The sequence below is a fragment of the Telmatherina bonti genome (assembly GCF_933228915.1).
Source record: "Telmatherina bonti genome assembly, chromosome: 6".
NCBI lineage: Eukaryota > Metazoa > Chordata > Actinopteri > Atheriniformes > Telmatherinidae > Telmatherina > Telmatherina bonti.
Window position 1 is genome coordinate 12,013,737 of NC_136624.1, and position 21,551 is coordinate 12,035,287.

The following is a 21,551-nucleotide window of genomic DNA, read 5'->3' on the forward strand; positions in this document are numbered from 1 at the left end:
AGATTTCTGGGAGAATCAGACAGATGTTGGTCGTGTGTGCAGGAGGGAGTTGGCGACACCCCAGACTCGTACGCTTACGATGGCAACAGAGTTAGGAAGTGGAATGTCACAACCACCAACTATGGAAAGGTAAAACTACATGCGTGAGTGTGTGTTTGTGTGTGTTTAGCGCATGTTGACGTGTTTCTCCTCCTTGCAGTCGTGGGCGGCCGGGGACATCGTCAGCTGTCTGATTGACCTGGATGAAGGAACCATCACTTTCTGCCTGTACGTGTTCCTCCTTCAGACTGTCTCCAGTTTTATGATAACCTATGGTGATGATGATAATCACTGGGATGCACTGGCGACCTGTCCAGGGTGTACCTTGCCTCTCACCCAGTTATTACTGAGATAAACTCCAGCTTCCCGACATCCTTATTGGATTAAAGCTATAGTTGGTAATCTCACTCAGATACATTTTTTTTTTACTCTGGGTGAAGTGGTTCCTCTCCTGATAGTAGTCTATATATATAGATAGTAATCATGAACAATAAGAAATATAGTTAGACCCCTCAGTTTACTGTAAATCTGTAAAATCTCTGATCAATCCAAACGTTTGGGCCGAGTTGAAGTTCATTTCTTATTTATCGTAAGCTTCTTCTCCCGGCTCCCCTCCTCCCTCTCCAGCAGCGCATACCTGACAGCCACACCCTGCGTATAAATAGCGTCTTAGGATGAAAATACAAAATAGTGAAGAAGAAACTCGGAAGGCAAACATGGCTGAGAAAATGCAGGAAGGATTTCTCCGACCCGGCTCGGTTTATTTGCCTCCTCATGCTAAACAGCCGAGAAAGAGAAAATTATTGGTGGAAAAGGCCTTCTGCTGCGATGTGCAAGTTCAGGTGGGGTGGGGGGTGGAGTGTGGGGTGGGCGTGTCTCAAACAGATTGATTGGAGGGGGAGGAGCCAAGACAGTGCGCCACTTTCAAATCTTACTAACTCCCCAACATTACCTACTCCAGCTTTAAGCGGCTAAGATAAGATGCACGCAGACCTGACAAAATTCTTTCCACTGCTGTCAGAAGTTCAAAGAAATATAAAGTCATGTCATTAGCAGAAAACATTATTTTTAACACCAAAGATAAATTGTTATGTTATGTATAATAGTAATTTAGGGTCATACACAAGCTTGATGCACCCCACGTCAGTAAATCTGATAACCTGAGGAAAAAGTAAAGATAGAAAGAAAAAAAGTGAGAGGGAAAAATATCTGACCAATCTCAAACGTCATTATTTATGACTGAATGATGGACATCTGAACAGGATATTGTTCTGAATTACTCCTGATGAAGTGGAGATTCCCTGATGGTTTCTGTTTCAGAGTGAATGTTCCTTCCTTCTGTGGCTGAGTAAAGCTGATGGACGCTGCAGGTCTAACTTCTGCTCTGTCCTCAGGAACGGCCAGTCTCTGGGCACCGCCTTCACCAACATCAAGATGGGTCCCGGTGTCGCCTACTTCCCCGCTATCAGCCTCTCCTTCAAAGAGTCGGTGGCCTTTAACTTTGGCAGCAGGCCGCTCAGATATCCTTTCAGATTGTCTCTACTGGGAATGATCCATCAACAGCCTGAAACGTGTATATGTTAAACTAGACACATCTTTGTTTGAGTCAGAGGAGCTGGTGGAGGTCAGAGGTCGTCCTGTTTAGATCAGAATATTCTGTCACTACCGGCCTGCTTTAAAACAAATGTAAAGAAAAAGTCTTTAACCCAAGTGTGACTCACATACCCTGTGGATGGATACCTGCCCCTGCAGGACCCTCCAGCTGCAGACCTGACCAAGGCTCACAAGCTGCTGGGTTACATTAAGAACGTCCTGTCCACCGGCATCGATGCTCAGGTGGGAGCCGGCGCTGTTGTTGACACACCGATCGGGTTTCATCAGCTGATGAATGCCATCACTTCCTGTTCATGGTCAGAGTTTGGAGGACACGTCGTCCTCTGCTGCATTTTTAACAACGTCTCTTGTATCTGCAGGAGGAAAAGCTGCTGGAGAAGGACACTGCAGGATGGAGGCTTCACGGAGAGCCCACCGTCCTCGTCACTTTGGCTCACATCTTTAACCACTTTTCTCCCCTCATGGTGAGGAGGCCCAGTTATTCTCTAAACGTTTGATGTGTTATAAAAAAAGATGATGAACGTGATTCATGTGGTGTCGATCCACTACAGAAGAAGTGAAAGTAGAACATGTAGGAGAACTTTTAAACGACCATAAAGTATTGTAGTATTGTCATTATTGTCAGTGTTGAGCTTCTTGTCAATAATCTAATCTAATGATGTCAAATACTGATCCTTTAAAGTCGCTGCCCTGCAGTTTTTAGAGATTTGAGCAGACCTGAATCTTCAACAAGCTGCTGCAGAACTTAACCTCTTAGTCCCCAATATCACTGATCAAGAGCAGATTTTCAATGTAGTTATATACTATAAAATGCCAAACAAAAGAGGAAATCTTTCATTTTTTTCCTGTTTTCCAAACATAGATCATATATATGTGGTGATGCTTCACCTCTGAAATCCCACCGGTATTAGCTTCATTTTCATACCAAGGTGGTTCAGACAGAGTTTGTTATTGCAGAGAAATGATCACTTATTTAGGGTGTGTCAGAGCAGCCTCTAAAATGTTTAGTTGTAGTTTACTCTGTCATAGTAACACATTTGACACTGGGAATCCATTTTTTGATGTCATAGAGACCAAGATGATCATAAATCTAATTATTATGAATATGTTCAGTTACTTTGGGATGAAAAGAAGCAGCAAAACCTCTAAATCCTGCAAGACAGCAATCCTCAAGAACAATAGTTGGACGTTGCTGATCTCAACAATACAAGTTGGAGACGTTTTTGTCACTTTGTCTCCACCTGCTGGTCATCAGACAAAACATCTTCTTGAATTTGAACAAAAGTCTTGAGTTGTGTCCAATAACGAAAACCAGCTTGGAGCTCCAGCATCATATTTGGATTCAATTCGATGGATGGATGGTTGGTTGGTTGGTTGACTGTAACATCAGTGTTTTATCATATCCAGAAAAGATAAATTAAATCAGAAACAAAAGTGTTGCTGAGTCTTAGTCCAAATTCTGATCCTTCACAGCTGAACATTTTTTTTTTTTTTTTTTTTTTAATTTCAATAATTTCTTAATTTTGTTTCCTGGAAAAAACACTTCTGAACAATTTGATGTTTGCTTCTCCATGAAACCAGCAAAGAGAAGCGTTTAATTTGCCACCTGCTGGGAATCAGTCAGAAAATGACTTGTTCTTTCCTGTTTTTTTTTTTTTTAAACAAAGTGAAAAAGCAGATGATGAACCTTCACATGTGCGTAGAATAAAAAAAAAAAAACCAAAAATAAAAACCATGATATATCAGTCTCCTCTATTTGATTTAGTTTTTCCATCTGAGAAGACCTGCGTGAGCCCAGCATTGTCTCTGCTCTATGTAAGCTGTGCTGACTAAATGTCCACACCACGCAGGATGAGAAGATGCTTCCAGTTCCAGATCAGCAGCAGCTCTGATTTAACTTTTATAGCTTATTCTTCAAGATAGAACAAGACTTCTAGTGTGAAAGGTTTTGTTGCTGGTTTGTTGTGTTGGTGGAGGTGGTGACTGTTGGGTTGGTGTGTGTCTGCAGTGTAAGGTGTACCTGGTGGAGGACGTGTTGATGAACTTCCTCTTGGGGATCCTGGAGGGAGGAGGCTCTGTGGACGAACATCCACTCATTCAGCAGCTGTTGGACCTCTTCTGGTTGCTGATGGAGGTAAATATGAAACGTGTGGTTGCCATGGGGATGCTGGTCCGCCTCAGCATCCAAACAGAAACAAGATCACCTGAATAACTGCTGAGATGAGACAACTTTCTTTCCGTTTGCTTTACACAGCTGAAAAGCGAGGGTTTAAAGATAAATCAGTCTGAACTCGTGATCAGAGTCTTATTGAGGTTACTTCAGGTTCAGCTTGGATTTTTCAACATCTAAAAATTGTTGTATCACTTTGGCAACAGATGCTTTGGATCAGGTTTACTTCTGTGAAGAGAGATAACATCATGTGGAAGCTCTATCTTCTGATCAGTCTGATCTCTTTGAAAATAAAAACAACTGGGAGAGAGTCTCTGCTTGACTCGCTGATCTTCATCTTTCTGATGATGAAGGAGCTGCAAGGCTCGAAACACCACGTGCATGTCCCACGCTTGTGCACATGAAACGGTCGCACCTAATTTTTGACTGCATGTACACCTGTACTGTCACTACTTTAGCAACATTGTTGCTATATTTAGCAAGTATTCAGACCTTTTTAGTGAATATTTTGTAGAAAAGTGACAAATCTAGCAACCTTTTCTGGTGTTATTGGAGACATTTAAAGACTTACGTGATCATTATTCTTTCATCTTCCTCTTCTCAATGAGCAGCAGTGCTGCCATTGGTCCATCTCATCCTAAAGCACTCCCAGGTACTGATGGCACCGTCCCTCCAGCTGGAGTCACATATTAATACCTGTTAATGCAGACGGTAGACTAGAGCCAGTTCAAAATTTATGGGGTCCTGAGCATAATTAGATTATTTCTGCCCTGACCGCTACAGCACCTCTTGGTGATTACTGGTGTTGGGAAATCTCAGACAGTATAGATGCCACACAGTCATTGCTTTGCATTGGCTGCATAACACCAGGGTGGTGTTTAACTGTATTCACTGTTTATGGCTTTGCTGTAGACAAAGTATATTTAAAAAGTTAAATATACTTTACCGTAACATGTTGTAGAATTTAAAAGCAAACTGTACTTCACATGAGTGCTTTTTATTTAGTTTTTAGAACATTTCTATGTAAAGTTAAATGTAAGAATTATATTACACTAGTGTGGGTTGTGCACCTTTTTCATTTTGTTTTAAATATTGTTTTCCCGTATGGACCTTTACTCAAAAATGTATCTCAAGCTTTGAACCTGAAGGGGAGATCTGGACCTGATTCGGTTCACCCATCGCTGAACCGGACCAGAACTTCCAGAGCTCCGATCTGTGGACGACATCAGAGGCGTTAGTCAGTCAGCTGATTTCCTGCTTGATCATCATCAGGAATGATTTCAGACATCTGACAGAGTTCAGACTGACGAGTCTGTTTCATGTTTATTAGCAGCACACATGAAACACCCTGGAATAATTTTTTAACGAGGCGGTCTGATATTGATCAGATTATTGATAAAAAAAAACAAAAACAAAAAACAAACAAACAAAAGAAAAACAACAAAAAAACAAACCCATCTTTCCTTCCTGCTTTGGCTGCAGCAGCTGTGATTGGTCATCCGGGCTCCTCCCTCCTCCATGTGCACAGATTCATAACACCTGGTTGATGAGTTGTAACTAATGCTGGTTTAAGCAGGTAACCAGGACATAACCTGGTTATGTCGAACCGAGTAGTTCTGGTTCAGAGTGCCAACAATAGAAACATTGCTGTCACCATTTCTTGTCTAAAACCCCGAACCTGCTTCTGAATCTTAAAGCTCCTCCAACCAGACAACTACAAGCATGGAAGCTCAGGAATGTGAGGGTCTGGATCCAGATGGCCCTCAGTGTGTTCTGTCTGTCTCTTCTGCAGGACTACGAGGTGAACGAATGTCTAAAACAGCTGATGATGTCACTTCTGAGGGCGTACCGCTTCTCCCCAATCATCCCAGACCTTGGCTTCCAGGTACCTCTGCTTTCATCCAATCAGGTAGGGTTCACACCAGACCTCATACTGATCAGTGTGTGTGCTTCAGATTCACTACCTGCGCTTGACCACCGCCATCCTCCGCCATGAGAAGTCCAGGAAATACCTGCTGAACAACGTCTTATATCCTTCTCGTGCTCCACCGGAGCGCTGAGCCTAATTCAGTTGGATTTGGTTCAGTTCAGATAGATTAGGTTCAATCTAATTCAGTAATTCAGTTTGTTTAAATGAACTTTATTTCAGCTTTGTTTAGTAAAGTTAGATCAGCAAAATCCAGTTCAGTTTATTAAATAAAATACATTTTATATTCAAACAGCAGCGATTCACAACAAAATCCTCTCAGTTCACTTTTACAGATTCAGTCCAGTTCAAAGATAACCCAGATATAATCCAGATTAGTCCAGTTTATAATAACGGTTTATTTTAACCAATGGAAATAATTACCGAGCTGAGGAAACCAGTAGGTCACGTTGGTAGTTCAGCAGGACCAGAACCAGGGAAGAAACCCTCAAACACGTTCATGTTGTCTCTTTAACGTGCGTTACGTTCGATGTCCTGCGCTCAGTCGTGTTTTTCTACATCAAGACTCCTCTGAGAGTGAAGGAGGCGGGGCTAGAGGAGCTCATTCCCACCACCTGGTGGCCCACACACTTCGACAAGGAGGTAAAACACACTCAGCTGTTAGACCAGTAAGACCGACTCTGAGATGAATTATTATGTGCAGGTTGGTACCGACCAACCAGAACATTTTTAATGCAGCAATAAACAAACAGCTGACTGTGACGATGGTTCGGTCCAAAACTGGCTTTGTTCTGTGGTTGTATGGAACCGGATCAGGGTCCTGTTGTAGTACGGAACCGTATCAGGGTTCTGTGGTAGTATGGAACCGGATCAGGGTTCTGTGGTAGTATGGAACCGGATCAGGGTCCTGTTGTAGTATGGAACCGGATCAGGTTTCTGTGGTGGTACTGAACCGGATCAGGGTTCTGTGGTGGTACGGAACCGGATCAGGGTCCTGTGGTAGTATGGAACCGGATCAGGGTTCTGTGGTGGTACGAAACCGAATCAGGGTTCTGTGGTGGTATGGAACCGGATCAGGGTTCTGTGGTAGTACAGAGTTTGATCAGGGTCCTGTGGTGGTACGAAACCGAATCAGGGTCCTGTGGTGGTACGAAACCGGATCAGGGTTCTGTGGTAGTACGGAACCAGATCAGGGTCCTGTGGTAGTATGTAACCGGATCAGGGTCCTGTGGTAGTACGGAACCGGATCAGGGTCCTGTGGTAGTATGTAACCGGATCAGGGTTCTGTGGTGGTATGGAACCGGATCAGGGTTCCGTGGTAGTACAGAGTTTGATCAGGGTCCTGTGGTGGTACGAAACCGGATCAGGGTTCTGTGGTAGTACGGAACCAGATCAGGGTCCTGTGGTAGTATGTAACCGGATCAGGGTCCTGTGGTAGTACGGAACCGGATCAGGGTCCTGTGGTAGTATGTAACCGGATCAGGGTCCTGTGGTAGTACGGAACCGGATCAGGGTCCTGTGGTAGTACGGAACCAGATCAGGGTCCTGTGGTAGTACGGAACCGGATCAGGGTCCTCTGGTAGTATGTAACCGGATCAGGGTCCTGTGGTAGTACGGAACCGGATCAGGGTCCTGTGGTAGTATGTAACCGGATCAGGGTTCTGTGGTAGTACGGAACCGGATCAGGGTTCTGTGGTGGTACGGAACCGGATCAGGGTCCTGTGGTAGTATGTAACCGGATCAGGGTTCTGTGGTGGTATGGAACCGGATCAGGGTTCCGTGGTAGTACAGAGTTTGATCAGGGTCCTGTGGTGGTACGAAACCGAATCAGGGTCCTGTGGTGGTACGAAACCGGATCAGGGTTCTGTGGTAGTACGGAACCAGATCAGGGTCCTGTGGTAGTATGTAACCGGATCAGGGTCCTGTGGTAGTACGGAACCGGATCAGGGTCCTGTGGTAGTATGTAACCGGATCAGGGTCCTGTGGTAGTACGGAACCGGATCAGGGTCCTGTGGTAGTACGGAACCAGATCAGGGTCCTGTGGTAGTACGGAACCGGATCAGGGTCCTCTGGTAGTATGTAACCGGATCAGGGTCCTGTGGTAGTACGGAACCGGATCAGGGTCCTGTGGTAGTATGTAACCGGATCAGGGTCCTGTGGTAGTACGGAACCGGATCAGGGTTCTGTGGTGGTACGGAACCGGATTGTTTGCAGGAAGAAAGAAACTAAATAAAATTTGGAATTGACGCGGTATTCATACTCTGTATCCTAACTTTTGGGATGTCTTGGAAGAGTTGGGAAAAGTAATCTGAAAGTTACAGAAGAAGACTCACTGGACCCGTTTGTGATGGAATATTTGGGGTCTAAGATGGAAAAATGACGAAGATGAACGCATGAATCATGTTTGCTTTATTCTGTCTGCAGATAAATTCTCAGCTGTTTTAGCCGGTCTTTGCATTCAGACTGACTTTAGTGTCTGATCCTCTTAGCTGTGATTTGATTCTGGTTCTAACTGTTCACCAAGATCCCAGCTTTCCCTCGCAGTCCAGATCGGTTCTGACGGCTTCTTCTTGTTTGCTCTACAGGGTAAAGATGAGTGCGAGTCTAAAGATGAAAGTGCAGATGAGCGACTGAGGCGTCGCGCCTACGAGAGAGGCTGCCAGAGGCTGAAGAAGAGAATTGAAGGTTTGAATGGTTTCCCTGCAGATGGTCTGGAGACCCGCTGTTCTCTGATGTTCTGTTGGACTCACCGCTGCTCTCTTCTTCTTCAGTTGTGGAGGAGCTGCAGGTCCAGATCCTGAGGCTGCTGCTCAATAACAAAGACAAAACTACGGTACGTCCTGACGTTCAAGCAGCAGAGCAGGATTTATCTGTTGCAGAACTGGACTCCAGTTCTGTTTAGGTCCAGGTGGGACTGTCCTGCCTCCAGTCACGTTACCATGGCGACATTTATTCACTAGCCGAGCAAAATCTTTACTTAAAATAAAATGCTCATGTCTGAGATTAATTTGTAGTAGAACAGGAAAAAATCTGTTTACTTATCTTCACTTTGACCCAAATCAGGCCTTGGTGTTCTGAGTGTTCTCCACAGTTCCCATCATGGGTTCTGACCCAAGAGGAAATCTAAATAAAACTGTTATGAATGTAAAATTAACCCTGAGAGGTTCAGGGTTCTGATGACGGTCCGTTCAGAGAGGACACGTCAGGGTTCTGATGTGACGTCTGCCTCAGCTCGTGGTGACGTCTGGTTCTGTCTCTTTCAGGGGGAAGCTTCTCGCTACATCTTCCTCAACAAGTTCAGGAAGTTTCTGCAGGAGAACGCCAGCAACAGAGGGGTAAGACCCAGTTCTGATCCAGTACTCTGACAACACTCCTCCGGGTGATGAGTTCACTGGTAAAAACAAGGTGTGTGCTCGGGAAAATGATCAATGGTGAATCAGTGTTTATTTGCAACACTGTGTAGCTAAGTGGATCGAACAACTGAACAAGCACATAATTAACACGATCTATTCAGAGAAAAACCTTTGTTTGTTTGTTGTGGTTAAACTGAAAACAGGATTGTTTTATTTAAACTTGTTTTTGAGTGGAAGACCGTTGTTTGGACCCTGTGATGGACTGGCGACTTGACCACAGGGTACCCCCCTCTCGCCCAGTGATTGCTGGGATAGGCTCTAACGTCCTGCAAGGTCCGCAGACTGCGAGTTTTTAGTGTTTCCCTGCTCCAAAACACCTGAGTTGAATTAAATGAAAAACCTGCAGAACTCATGGAACCGGATTAAAAAGCCCTGATATAGACAAAGTCACACCAGGATAAGACTGAGTACCTGGCACAACTGGGCAGGGATTTTTGAAAAGTTTCAAACCTTTATATTCACGTCTTTGGTTTGATTTGTCTTGAAACTGGACTTAAATGGACCGAACCGCCTGGACAACATCACAAACAACTGTTGGATACGGGGCGAGTTTGCAGGTAAAAATTACACAGATTATTATGCAGGCAGGTATTAATTTAGTTCAGGAGGATCATGTATAAAAAAATAAATTTAAAGAATCTCCTTTTTATTTTTGTGTATATATTAGGTCTTTGTTTGTTTTAACTGTTCAGGCAGCTGCATCACCGATATGGTTTAGCTCTGCAGGGGTAGCCACTTCCAAACCTTGCAATTATTGCGAGGACCGTTCTGGCTTCCCGCGCAGCCAGCGAGATATTTTTCTGAAGCTTGTTCTGTGATTCAGTGTAGATCACTGCTGGAACCAGGTTGGTGAATGATACCTGGTTTATACTGGCTGCAATCACATGAATAACACCGCTGTAGTTCAGCTGGAAGAGCAGTCGTCTTTCAACTGGAAAGGTGGGAGATCGATTTCAGGCTTCCCTGACTACATGCTAAAGTGTCCTTGGGCAAGACATTGAACCCCAAGTTGCTCCCTGATGTGCCTGTTGGGGTATGAGTGTGTGTGTAAATGAATGAATGTGACAAGTAGTGTAAAATGCATGACTGGAAAAGCGCTATATAAGTACAAGTCTATTTCCCACTCCCCCCAGTAGCAAAATAAGGTTATAGGGAGGTGGTCTACTGGTTCAGTGTGACATTATACAGATTGAAAATAATCTTAAAGTCAAGTTCTGCTTGAAACATATTCACTGTGTTGTTGTCTTCTTTTTTTTTTTTTTTTTTTTATTGAAAATGAAAAAGACAAAACAGCACTAATCACATTTAATATAAGAACTAATAAAGAAAAGTAATGGAGGAGGGACAGGCTGTGTGGACTATTAATGTTTTAATGTGCCGGTTTGGCTGCAGGTTGTACATAAACGGGTCTGGTTCAGATTTCAGTAGGATATATTACCAGGTAGGTCATCGTAATGCATTTGGGTTGGTTTGGTGAGACCCGTGTAAGATTTTGGTGTTTGTGTTTCTAATTTTCCTGCAGTGTGCAGAACATGTTTTTTTGAACAAACACTGTTGGTTTTCCTCCTTCCCAACAATATTTCACATCACTTCCTTCTTTTTCTCGATGCTTTATTGCTGTTGGCGTTGTCACTTTCTGTTTCGTTGCTGGAGGATAGTTTGTTTGCCAAAGAATAGAGATCCTCAGGCCTCAGCTGCGTCGTACGAAGCGTACGATCCCTGGAAGTGGATCGCGGTCCGTTTAAATCGGGAGTAAACAGCCACAGTATGAACTCGTCCTATGGTTCACCTTCCTCTCCAACCTCCTCATCATCTCTGATCTACCTGCTGCTTTGATTCGGTCACCTGACAAAATAACACATTTCATTATAACGACACACATTTCATACTTTATCATTGTTATTAATGACTAAACAGCTGAAAAAATAATTTCTTTATTAACTATAATAACTCCTGATGTTCTCCTTTCTTTCCTTTGATCCTGAAGTTCTGACTAAGGACACAACCACCGTTAGCGCCTTTGTCTCATTACCTAGCATCAGCTAGGTGCACGAAGTGACTGACAACGAGGACAACCAGTCACGTTAGCAAAACACATAATCTGTGTTTTATGGCCGAACTGAGAAAATGAAGCAGTTAGAAGTCTGGATGTTCTTTATCTCTCTGCAAACATCTTTTTGTTTGTGTATTTGTGTGTGTATGTGTTCAGCATCCCACAGCTCTGTGTCCTCCAGAGTACATGGTGTGCTTCCTGCACCGCCTCATCACGGCTGTCAGAGTCTGCTGGGATGAAGGAAGCAGAAAGACCACCGGCAGTCTGAGCAGTGAAGGTACAGACCACCGAGAAAGAGAGAGGGTGGAGGTTAAAATGACAACTATGTTCTGATCACATGGTGGGGATGGTGGATCATCGACCTGTTCAGGTCGGCTCATTTGACTCAGCTCAGGGAGGTGTTGGGTTTCTGGTTCAGGATCAGGCGAGTCAGAACTATGTAACAGCAGCTGGAGTTGTGACTCCTGGAAACATTTGTTATGACAACATAACAAGGAAGACTCAGTTCCATGGAAACATCAGAACCTGATGTTTCCATGGATACGCTTCAGTGAGGCATTCTGTCAGTTTCCAGGTGACATCCTCCTCATCATCAATCTCAGACAGTTTTAACAGAGTTAAAGGTGGAGTATGTAAGATTTTCAATATTAAAAAAAAATTAACTAATAAAATACCTACAATCATAATTAGATTTTTGAATCTAAGTTTTTTGAACATGTAGGTTCCAGTCTGTCCATATTTGATGCATTATTAAATTACAAGTTTAATTAATGACAAATGACAAAAAGCACTTTTTTTTACTGGATAGGCAAACATTTAAGAAGGGTCTTTGTCATTAATTAAACTTGTAATTTAATAACACATCAAATATGGACAGACTGGAACCTACATGTTTATAAAAACTATCTAATTATGATTGTAGTTATTTTATTCGTTAATTTTTTTAAAAATATTGAAAATCTTACATACTCCACCTTTAATTTCAGATTGAAATATAAATTAAGTTTCATGTCTGAAACAATGGTTCTGATTCTGTTTATCACATTGAGTCCAGACTGTTGGAATTAAATTCTGTGTTTTGTTAAAGAAACATCTTGTATTAGTTGTTTCTGATGTGTTACCTCTGACTCACCCTGTCTCAATCTTCTCTCTCCATCTCCAGAGGCCTACGTCCCCCCTCAGCTCTTCTACAATGGGATGGTGGACTACTTTGACCTACAGAGACTTGGGGGGCTCCTGTCCCACCTGAAGAAGACTCTCAAAGGTTGGTCGGTTCGTTTGTTTGCAGAGAGGCTGAGAAATGTGCTGAAACCTGAGATTGTCTGGACATTAGGAAGCAAAACGATTTGACTTGGAGGGAAATGCTTTGGCTGATTGAGGAGGCTGGTCATGTGACCAGTTCTTCATCACTGCAGTCTTCTCACCCAGTTAACCATCAGTCAGTTGCCAATTAATTGTCAGTTAGCTGTCTGTGAACCAGCTGCTAGCTGTCGCTCAGCCATCAGCTAACTTTCAGTCATGAATTTACTGACATTTATTAATCATTTAGCCATCGGTTGGCTATCAGTTAGAATTTTAATTGATGAATAACAAATGCCTGTCATCTGTAAGCAATTAATTTACCATTTTTTAGCTGTCAGTAAGTTATCAATTAATCAGTCATCAGTTAACCATTAATTGATGCTTGGTTAGCAGCCAGTTAGTTATTAGTTGACCAACATTTAGACAAAACTTACACATTAGTTAGCTGTTAAGTGCCAGTTGGACCTCCAGAAAACCGTCTTATAACTTTAATGTGAGTTAGCTGTCGGTTTAGCCGTGCATTACGCGGTTTTAATGCACAACATGGAGTCTAGACCACTCCGACGTGCAGCGTCCCACACACTAAACATTTTAGAACAAATGTTTATTTCTGTTTTACAAAACTGGATAAATATGCTAAAGGACAGAAACTATTTTCTATTGGCCTAGATGAATGTGTTGCTATGGTGATGCCCGCTACGGAGTGATATATCAGTGATTTTTCTTGCTGAACCACATGTGGATAAGAATAATGCACCACAGTCTGTATTAAAATTCTCTCTGACCATGGTATAATCATCAATTAATCCAGTTAGCTGTAAGTTAATCAGTTAACCTTCAGTTGGTAATTAGTTAGCCATTGATCAGTCATCAATAATCAGTTAAACACCACTTAGTCATCAGTCATTGATCAGCTACAGTAACTGAACTAAAACCAAGCTGTTCCCAGACTTGTTTGTGCTGAGCTGCTTCATGTTGCTGAGCTACATAAACATGGAGGAGTTGGTTTGGTGCTCAGAAACAGTTGAACACCTCGCTGAGATGTGGTGTTAAAAGACAATATCGCCTTCATTTTCTCCCCAGGTGAACATGTCCAAATCCCAGCTTAGTTAAAATGACTTTCCCTGGTTCATGCTGACAACAGCTCCATGTTTCTGCACCGTAAACCTGCTGAAACATCCAGAAACCCTGAGCTTTATCCCCATCTCCTCTAACAAAACTGAAAACTTTGTGTTTCCACACCTCCTTCAAACAGTGCGAGTGAAGTGCAGCTGAGCAAACTGCAAATTTCCAGCCTTGTGATGAAGAATCAATCATGAATTTTTTAACAGCTCTCCTCAGGAGGCTGCTGGCGGTGAGTCACAGGCAGAAGCCCAGCTGGGTTTGAGGAGGTGGTGCGTGGTGTTTTCTCGCTGTCATCAGCAGATATGGGCGTCAGGTGTGTGATGCGGATTGATGTTTGCTCTGCCGACTCAGCAGTGTGCTGTTCATTCACAGCCAGAGAAAAATCAATTACCTGCTTCAGCGTACCATTCATTTCCATTTTCCATCAGGTTTGATTTAGAACAGTGACGAGGGAGGAGGCTGCTTCGCTCTCCGCATAGCTTCGTTGTCTTCGCATACAAACACTCCAGAACCAGCTTGTCTTCAGTCGCTGTGGGGTGCATGCACACGGACACTGTTTGGTCCACTTCCTGGACCGCAGTGTGAATGCAAATGGACCATCCAGTGAACCAAAGAGAGAATGTGATGCATGACATGGTGTCTCCTGTTGCTTACACTGGACAGTCTGCTTAAAGTCGGAACCATTTATCCATTCCTGCAGTGAATGAGTTGTTTTTGATCTTGACCAATCAATGAGCCTTGTTTTCTTCTTTCTTGTTGGACAGCGGGGAATATTTCTCCCTAAAGAGCAGCTGTTATGACCGCGTGACATCGTTCAGGCTGTTTGATCTGCTAAAGTACAGTGTGAAAAAAGACCTCTGTTGTTTTTCATTTTAAATTATGCGTCTTATTTTAGAATGTTTTAATGTCATGGTAAAGCATTTCAAATCATTCAGTTGTGCTAAACAATTAAACAACAATTAGCTTTGCCAGCCTTGCCCATATCAACAAAATAAAGGTTTGAATATTTTCAGACTTTTCCACACTTAAATTGTAGAATCACATGGACTGTTTTGGTGTGAAAATGCTCTTATTTAAAGCTGGGGTAGGTAATGTTGGAGATCTAGCAAGATGTGAAAGCGGCAACCTGTCTTGCCCCCCCCCCCCCCCCCTCTGGTTTTGCTCCCTGCGTGATTCAAGGCTTTTTTTCTTACCTCCGCCAAGGAGGTTATGTTTTTACCAGCGTTTGTCTGCGTGTGTTCAAGATAAATCAAAAAGTTATGGACAGATTTTAATTAAACTTTCAGGAGTTGTTGGAAATGTGAAAAGGAAGAACTGATTTAATTTTGGTGGTGATCCGGATCACCGTTTGGATCCAGGAACTTTTTAAAGGCCGTGGCGGAGGTTTCCGCTCTCCGAGTGCTTTTCTAGTTCACATCTTTTTCCATCAACAATTTTCTTTTTCTCGGCTGTTTAGCAGGAGAAGGTAAATAAACTGACCCCGGTCGGAGAAATCCTTCCTGCATTTTCTCAGCCATGAAGACGTTTACAAAATATAAGAAATAAACAACTTCAATTCGAAGTTGAACATTTTGATTGGTCAGAGTTTTTACAGATACACAGTAAACTGAGGGGTCTAACTGTATTTCTTATTGTTCATAATTACAAAATGTACAGACTACTATCAGGACGAGGAACCACTTCACCCAGAGTAAAAAAATGTCATACCCCAGCTTGAACCAGAGACATTTCAAATGTCTGAAAGGCGTGTTATGGCCCAGATGGGCAGCGACTTAGCCAGGGCAACAGTTATTACACCAATATTAAACAGTTATTACACTCTGTGAACAACATATCCAAGTATAACCCCTTTACACAGCCTACTGCCATAGGAATGGGCTGCTTTCCAGGCATTTCTCTTGAGCTTCAAACATACATACAGTTTATTAGACATTTGGGATCACTTTATGGTACAAACTTTGCTCTAAATCCTGTGGAACACAATCACATTTTTCCCCTCTGGCCCTAAATGGACACCAGAATACAGAAGATTACACTATAAAAAGTTTGACGTGTCACATGGTAATGAATGGTAAATATTCCTATCAACTTTTTTTAAAAAACTTTATTAAAATTTTTATTTTACATCTTTAATGGGATAAATAAAGACCATATATAAAAAAAATGACTTATTGGACTATTTTTTCATGTGTTCACTGGTTGAAACTAGTTGAAAACAGGCTGGAAACTAACTGGAAACTGGCTGGAAAAGGTTAGAAACTAGTTAAAAACAGGTTGGAAACAGGCTGGAAACTACTTTGGAGACCCAGTTGTTGGTCTCCGCCTCTACCTAATGCATCTGTATTGTTGTCCTCCAGATGATTTGGCATCCAAAGCCAACATCGTCATCGACCCCGCTGAGATTCAGGCCGCCTCAATGGATGACTTGGATGAGGATGAGGAGAGTGGAGCAGCACAGGTAAGACTGTCTTGTTTCATTGATGCAGGGTTCGGACCAGAACATGTTTCCAGAGTTTCTGTCCTCACCCTGCACACAGTCATGATTCTGACCCATTTAGTTTATCTGATCAGTTTAATGATCCGTTACCTCAGAGACCGTTCTGTGGGGCAGCAGCAGTCGGAGGAGCTCTGGCGAGGCCTAGCTGGTTGAGCTCCCCCACTCTGGGTCGGGCCAACCGGTTCCTGAGCACTGCTGCCGTCAGCCTGATGACGCCCAGACGACCGCTGACCCAGCCGGAGAAAATAAAGGTCCGAACACTTGCTGTGGAGCAGCGCACCGAGGATGACAGTAAGCGATGCATTTCTCCCATCAATACATAGTTTACCGACACGGTGATGCATGTGGACAAACCCTGAGTTTATTGTTGCTGTTTGGGCCCGGAGCTGGTCCGGGTTTGATGTCTGACAGTTGTTTATCAACTTCTCTGTCCTGAAGTTGAGGGAAGCCACAGTAACGACGGCCTGTTGCTAGGACGACCACACGAGGAGCCTGATCAGCCAGTCGCAGACAAGTCTTTGCTAGAGATCATCGATGGGATCGTGATGATGTACAACCTGAGCGTCCATCAGCAGCTGGGGAAGGTGAGTCAGTCTCCACCTGAGTCTTCATCAGCTTTATCTGAATGTGTTCCTGTGAGAGAGAGATTGGGTGAATCTAACATGTGTAAAAGTGCTTTTAGTGGTCATTGTGACTAAAAAGTGCAATACAAGTCTAGTCCATTTACCATGTGTCATTTGGTATTGTGTTATATTGTTCTGTGTTACATTGTGTTGTTTTTAGGGGTTTGAAGTTGACATACATCTGAAACAAATTGACACACATTAAAACTGGGTTTCTTACATCGTAAGAACTCAGTTTGACTAGTCAGTCTGGGTCTCATACCTATAAATTTTTGAAACACTTTTTGTACACGGTGGATGTAAGTCGCAGAAACCTTAAAATCAGCTCTGCTGAATCACGTGTCCGTGACCTTTGTAGCTTTAGCAGGAAGCCTACCCATTATAGCGTGGCTATACCATGTGACACAGAGATAATAAATTATACATCATGTGACTCTGTGTGTAATGTAGAGGAAACATGACCTCTGATGTGACTTAGTGCTGAATAGAAAACTAGAGGTGTGTATTGGCGATACGATATGTATCACAATATCACAATATGGGCCAATAATACGATATATTGCAATACATCAGGATACTATAAGCAAGACAGTATATTGCATTTTTTCCTTACCAGTAGGAAACACTGAATGTTGTTGCATGCTTGACTACCTCTGTAGATCTGCTTGATCTACATTTTACTGCAGAATAAATAAAAACACTGATCTTAATGTACAAAATGAATAAAGAAACAAAAATCTTCCTCATCATTAAAGATCGGTTGTTTGATAAAATCGATACAGAGCTTTTAAATGTTGACAAGATATTGTACTAGAAACTATTGCCATATTTCAATATATCAATATTTTCTCACAGCCCGATAGAAACCACACCAAAATAAATGAACTTGACTTTGTGTGTAATAACTACTTTCCCAGAGAGCTGCTCTGAAACACATTGTGCACGTTCACCACAGCTGCCGGGGTTTTTACTGGGACAACAGGGAGGAGCTTGTTCAGCTGATTCTGGTTTCCAGCTTGGTTTTGTAGCACGGATTTAAGTTTTTCCAGGAACAGGATGCAAACTGGGAGCACTGAACGCTGGACTGGACCCTTTGACCCCGTGTCTTTGTTTTGGGTTTATCGTGCAGCTCTGTGGTCGCCTTATTTCCGAAGTCTTTTATAAATAAATCCTGGTTGATGCTTTACGTGTGTTGACCTTCACGTCTAGGTGGATGTGTTCCTGTTTCCTGAATCAACACTTCATCTCTTTTGGTTTCTTCCTCATGTGCCCGTGATTATTATCCTGAAGATGAAACCCACCTCTTGACCTCTGTGTTATTGCTGGAGCGGGTTTCTCATTTAGAACCAGATGGATCAGAACTGCGGGTCGTCATGCTTCTGTAATGCTGTGTTTAGCTTTGATTGGAAATGCTGGACTGCATATTGATGAATACTGTGTTTCTGCAGATGGTGGTGGTCGCAGACGATGTGCACGAATACGCTGTGGCTCTGAAGGACACGGAGGAGAAGATCGCTCGATGTCCAGCCAGAGTGAGTCCATATCTGCTCTGTCGTTGTCTGTAGAGGTCAGAGGTCTCCAACTCCGGTCCTCGTCGGCTTCCGTCCTCCAGGTCTTAGTGTTTTCCCGTTGTGACACACCTGACCCAAATGAATGACTCATTAACAGACAGATGCAGAAGATGACAAGTTTTCATTTTGATCAAGTGTGTTGTAGCAGGGAAACACTAAAACCTGCAGGATGGCAGCTGATGAGGACCGGAGTTGAAGACCTCTGGTCGAGACAATGTTGGTCTGACAGGTCAGGAAGACCTGTCAGTTTTCTGACAGAATCCTCCAGTCCAGCTCAGAAGATGTCAGATTATAGTCAGAAGAGAGGAAAGCATCTCTCATGTTGGAGATGTAAACATGATGAAACATGTTAGCTTCACTCTGTCTGCTGTGGAGTAGAAATCACATTTTATTTTTCATTTTGAGTTTTAATTGAACTAAATCATCTTCTGTGCTGGGTCAGTGTGCAGCCTGTCAGGTCAGATCAGGTTTTTCAGGTATATTATGGTGAAAACAGAAAATATTCCAGGTTTTTTTTTAAAACTTTTTTTTCTTCTTCTTCTGCAGCGAGCGGACATCCAGGAGGAGCTCCAGAAGAGCCAGAAGGTTTTTTCAGAGAAGCTGAACCACCTGAGCCGCAGACTGGCCTGGATCAACGCCACAATCTACTCTAAGGTGACGCATCATCTCCAGCAGATGTTTGGCAGAGGTTCTCCTTCCTCACTGTCTGCTCCCGGGTGTCTGCAGGAGAAGATGCTGGATGTCTACTGGCTGCTATGTGTTTGCCTTCGGACCATCGAACACGCCGACAACACCGGTTCTCTGTTCGCCTTTGCTCCAGAGTTCTACCTCAACGTGGCCATGAACGCCTACAGCGCCCTGAAGAACTATTTCAGCCCTGCCAACAGCATGGAGGAACTGCCAGGTACAGAGAACGTTGGAGAACTGTTGTTAAATGTTGGACCATGGAGATGAAGCAGATTCTGACTGAGAGACAGAACAGACCTGAAAACTCAGACTGTGGTTGTCTAAACTCTCAGGTCAACTTTTCTTCTTCTTCTACTGATCTTTTGCAACATATTTTACTACTTATTGTTCTTATACTTATTCTACTTCACTAATCTGCTACTTTTTACTTCTGCCTCTTCTGTTTCTGCTTCTTCTACTGCTGCTTCATCTTTTTCTACTGTTACCCTTGCTTCTTCTCCTTCTCCTGCTTTTGAATCTCATCCTTCTTATCCCATTCTCTTACTTTTGCATCTTTTTCTTTTTCTCTCCTCTTTGTCTTTCTAATTCTTTATTTTTTATTTATTTTTTTATTTTTTTATTAACACAAGGATAACATTTCTTTGCAGATATATATATGTACCCGAATATTCCATATATACATGCAAAAATAAATACATACACATGTACATATAAACCTACGTAAAAAAGAAAGTAATAATAAACAAATAAAATGAATAAAAGTAAACATAATTTAAAAAATAATGCCAATGTTTACACATACACATATCAGAAGTGTGAGTAATTTTTGTTTGTTTGCTTTTTGTTCTTTTTTTTCCCTACAGTACAAGTGACCATATTTCTTGAAATGTCTTGATTTTAAATTGTATTCTTGCTGTTACCTTTTCTATTTCCATCACGTCTTTTACCTTTTCCCACCAGATGTCTTTGCGAGGAGGTTGTGGTTTTAGCCAGGAGCCTTTTTTTGCTACTGAAATAAGAATTTGAATAATTCTCCTATTCTTAGTTGATACAGTTTTGGGTATAATACCCAATAAGAATATTTGTAATTCTACGTTGAGTTTCTCCTTACAAATACTTTTAATCTTTTTTCTTACGTTGTCCCAATGTCTTCCTCGTTCCATCTCTGCGCTTGTCATCTCCTTCTCCCGGGTCAGGTCTTTTCCCCAAACCAGGATGAAAACAGAACATTTGAACCGGCGATATGTTCACTCACAGAACCAAATCTTCTCCTTTTTCTGCTCCAGCTTCTTCTTTTCCTGCTTCACCTCAGCTTCTCCCTTTTCTTCTTCTTTTCCTCCTCGTTCTGTGTACTGGCCAGCTCGGTTGCCATCGTAACTGTGTTTGACATTAAACAGAGGGCTTCTGAGAGAGGAAAGTTGTGAGTCCGTAGTACAGGCGGTCCTCGGGTTACGCGGTTCTCAACTTTCATTGTTTTGACTTCACGACGCTCATCAAATAAATGTAAATTAAAAAAAAAATAAAAATACAGCAAGTTTTGAAGTTACGAGGTTTTATATAGACTCTTGTGACGCGGAGGCTGAGATGACGCCTCAGTTCGTGTATTTTTATTTTAATTGAAGTGTCTAATTTAATTGCCTGCACTATTTTTCCATTAATATAATGTTTAATAAGTGTAATTACATAGTTATTTAGTGATTGGGGGTATTTAGGGGATATTTAAGGGTAAAAGTGGAATTTTTGCGTAACGCTGCTGTGTAAGGATGGAACTCATTCGGAAACCGAGGATCGCCTGTAAAGGAGCTGTTATTAGGAAAGTTGTAGTGTGATGAGCTCGAGAACGTGGAGAGCTCTCAAACAGTTTTGGATGCCAGAACCAAGAGGGACCTCCAGAATGTGGTCCTGCACACGGTCCAGTGGAGGGTTCAGCTCCACCATCTTTCTTGTGTAGTCTAACTGGTCAGCACGTTGAATAAACTTTACGACTTTAGTATCAGGTGATTGGTGTTGTCATAGCAACAACCTTATTGATACACAGTACATATCTGTGGTTTTACTGCAGTTAACAGTAGGGGTGGGAAAATCGAATCGAAAAATCGGAAATCAGGATTTTTTTCTTCACAATTTTAAAATCGATTCTTTTGTTAAAAAAATAGTTTTTTTTTTCAAATAAATAAAATTAATCCACTATAAAATTTTTGTCATTTTCATTGGTTTATTGATCTTTTTACTTGTCTTCTTGGGTATTATAGCAGCAGAATGTTGATTTGGCTACTGTGTTGTTTTTTTCCTAACTGAAATGAAGAAAGATTACGAGCAAAAAGAAGTTTTATAAAAATTCTTTTGTTTTTAGTCGGCAAAAATCATCAATATTGAAGAATTTTGAGAATCGCAATTTAAATCGAATCGGCACCCAAAAAATCAGAATGGAATGGAATGGAATCGGGACAAAAGCATATCATCACAGCCCTAGTTGACAGGGTTTACATGTGAGTTTCGGATAGGCTCCGCCCACACCTGACACTGACAG

General features: G+C 42.3%; 1 protein-coding gene across 2 annotated transcripts in view; it reads left to right on the top strand.

The window, feature by feature from the left end:
* Positions 1–21,551, top strand: part of rnf123 (ring finger protein 123) — a 94,132-nt gene that overhangs the window by 14,252 nt on the left and 58,329 nt on the right. For both annotated transcript variants that reach the window (XM_079242586.1, XM_079242587.1), the window contains exons 8-27: positions 43–129; positions 200–267; positions 1,434–1,559; positions 1,761–1,875; positions 2,013–2,117; positions 3,662–3,787; positions 5,616–5,708; positions 5,779–5,852; positions 6,275–6,392; positions 8,336–8,435; positions 8,522–8,583; positions 9,014–9,085; positions 11,373–11,493; positions 12,379–12,480; positions 16,001–16,101; positions 16,236–16,431; positions 16,579–16,724; positions 18,212–18,295; positions 18,881–18,988; positions 19,061–19,238. In XM_079242586.1, coding sequence (XP_079098712.1) covers positions 43–129; positions 200–267; positions 1,434–1,559; positions 1,761–1,875; positions 2,013–2,117; positions 3,662–3,787; positions 5,616–5,708; positions 5,779–5,852; positions 6,275–6,392; positions 8,336–8,435; positions 8,522–8,583; positions 9,014–9,085; positions 11,373–11,493; positions 12,379–12,480; positions 16,001–16,101; positions 16,236–16,431; positions 16,579–16,724; positions 18,212–18,295; positions 18,881–18,988; positions 19,061–19,238 — 2,182 coding nt within the window. The remainder of the gene's footprint in view (positions 1–42; positions 130–199; positions 268–1,433; positions 1,560–1,760; positions 1,876–2,012; positions 2,118–3,661; positions 3,788–5,615; positions 5,709–5,778; positions 5,853–6,274; positions 6,393–8,335; positions 8,436–8,521; positions 8,584–9,013; positions 9,086–11,372; positions 11,494–12,378; positions 12,481–16,000; positions 16,102–16,235; positions 16,432–16,578; positions 16,725–18,211; positions 18,296–18,880; positions 18,989–19,060; positions 19,239–21,551) is intronic.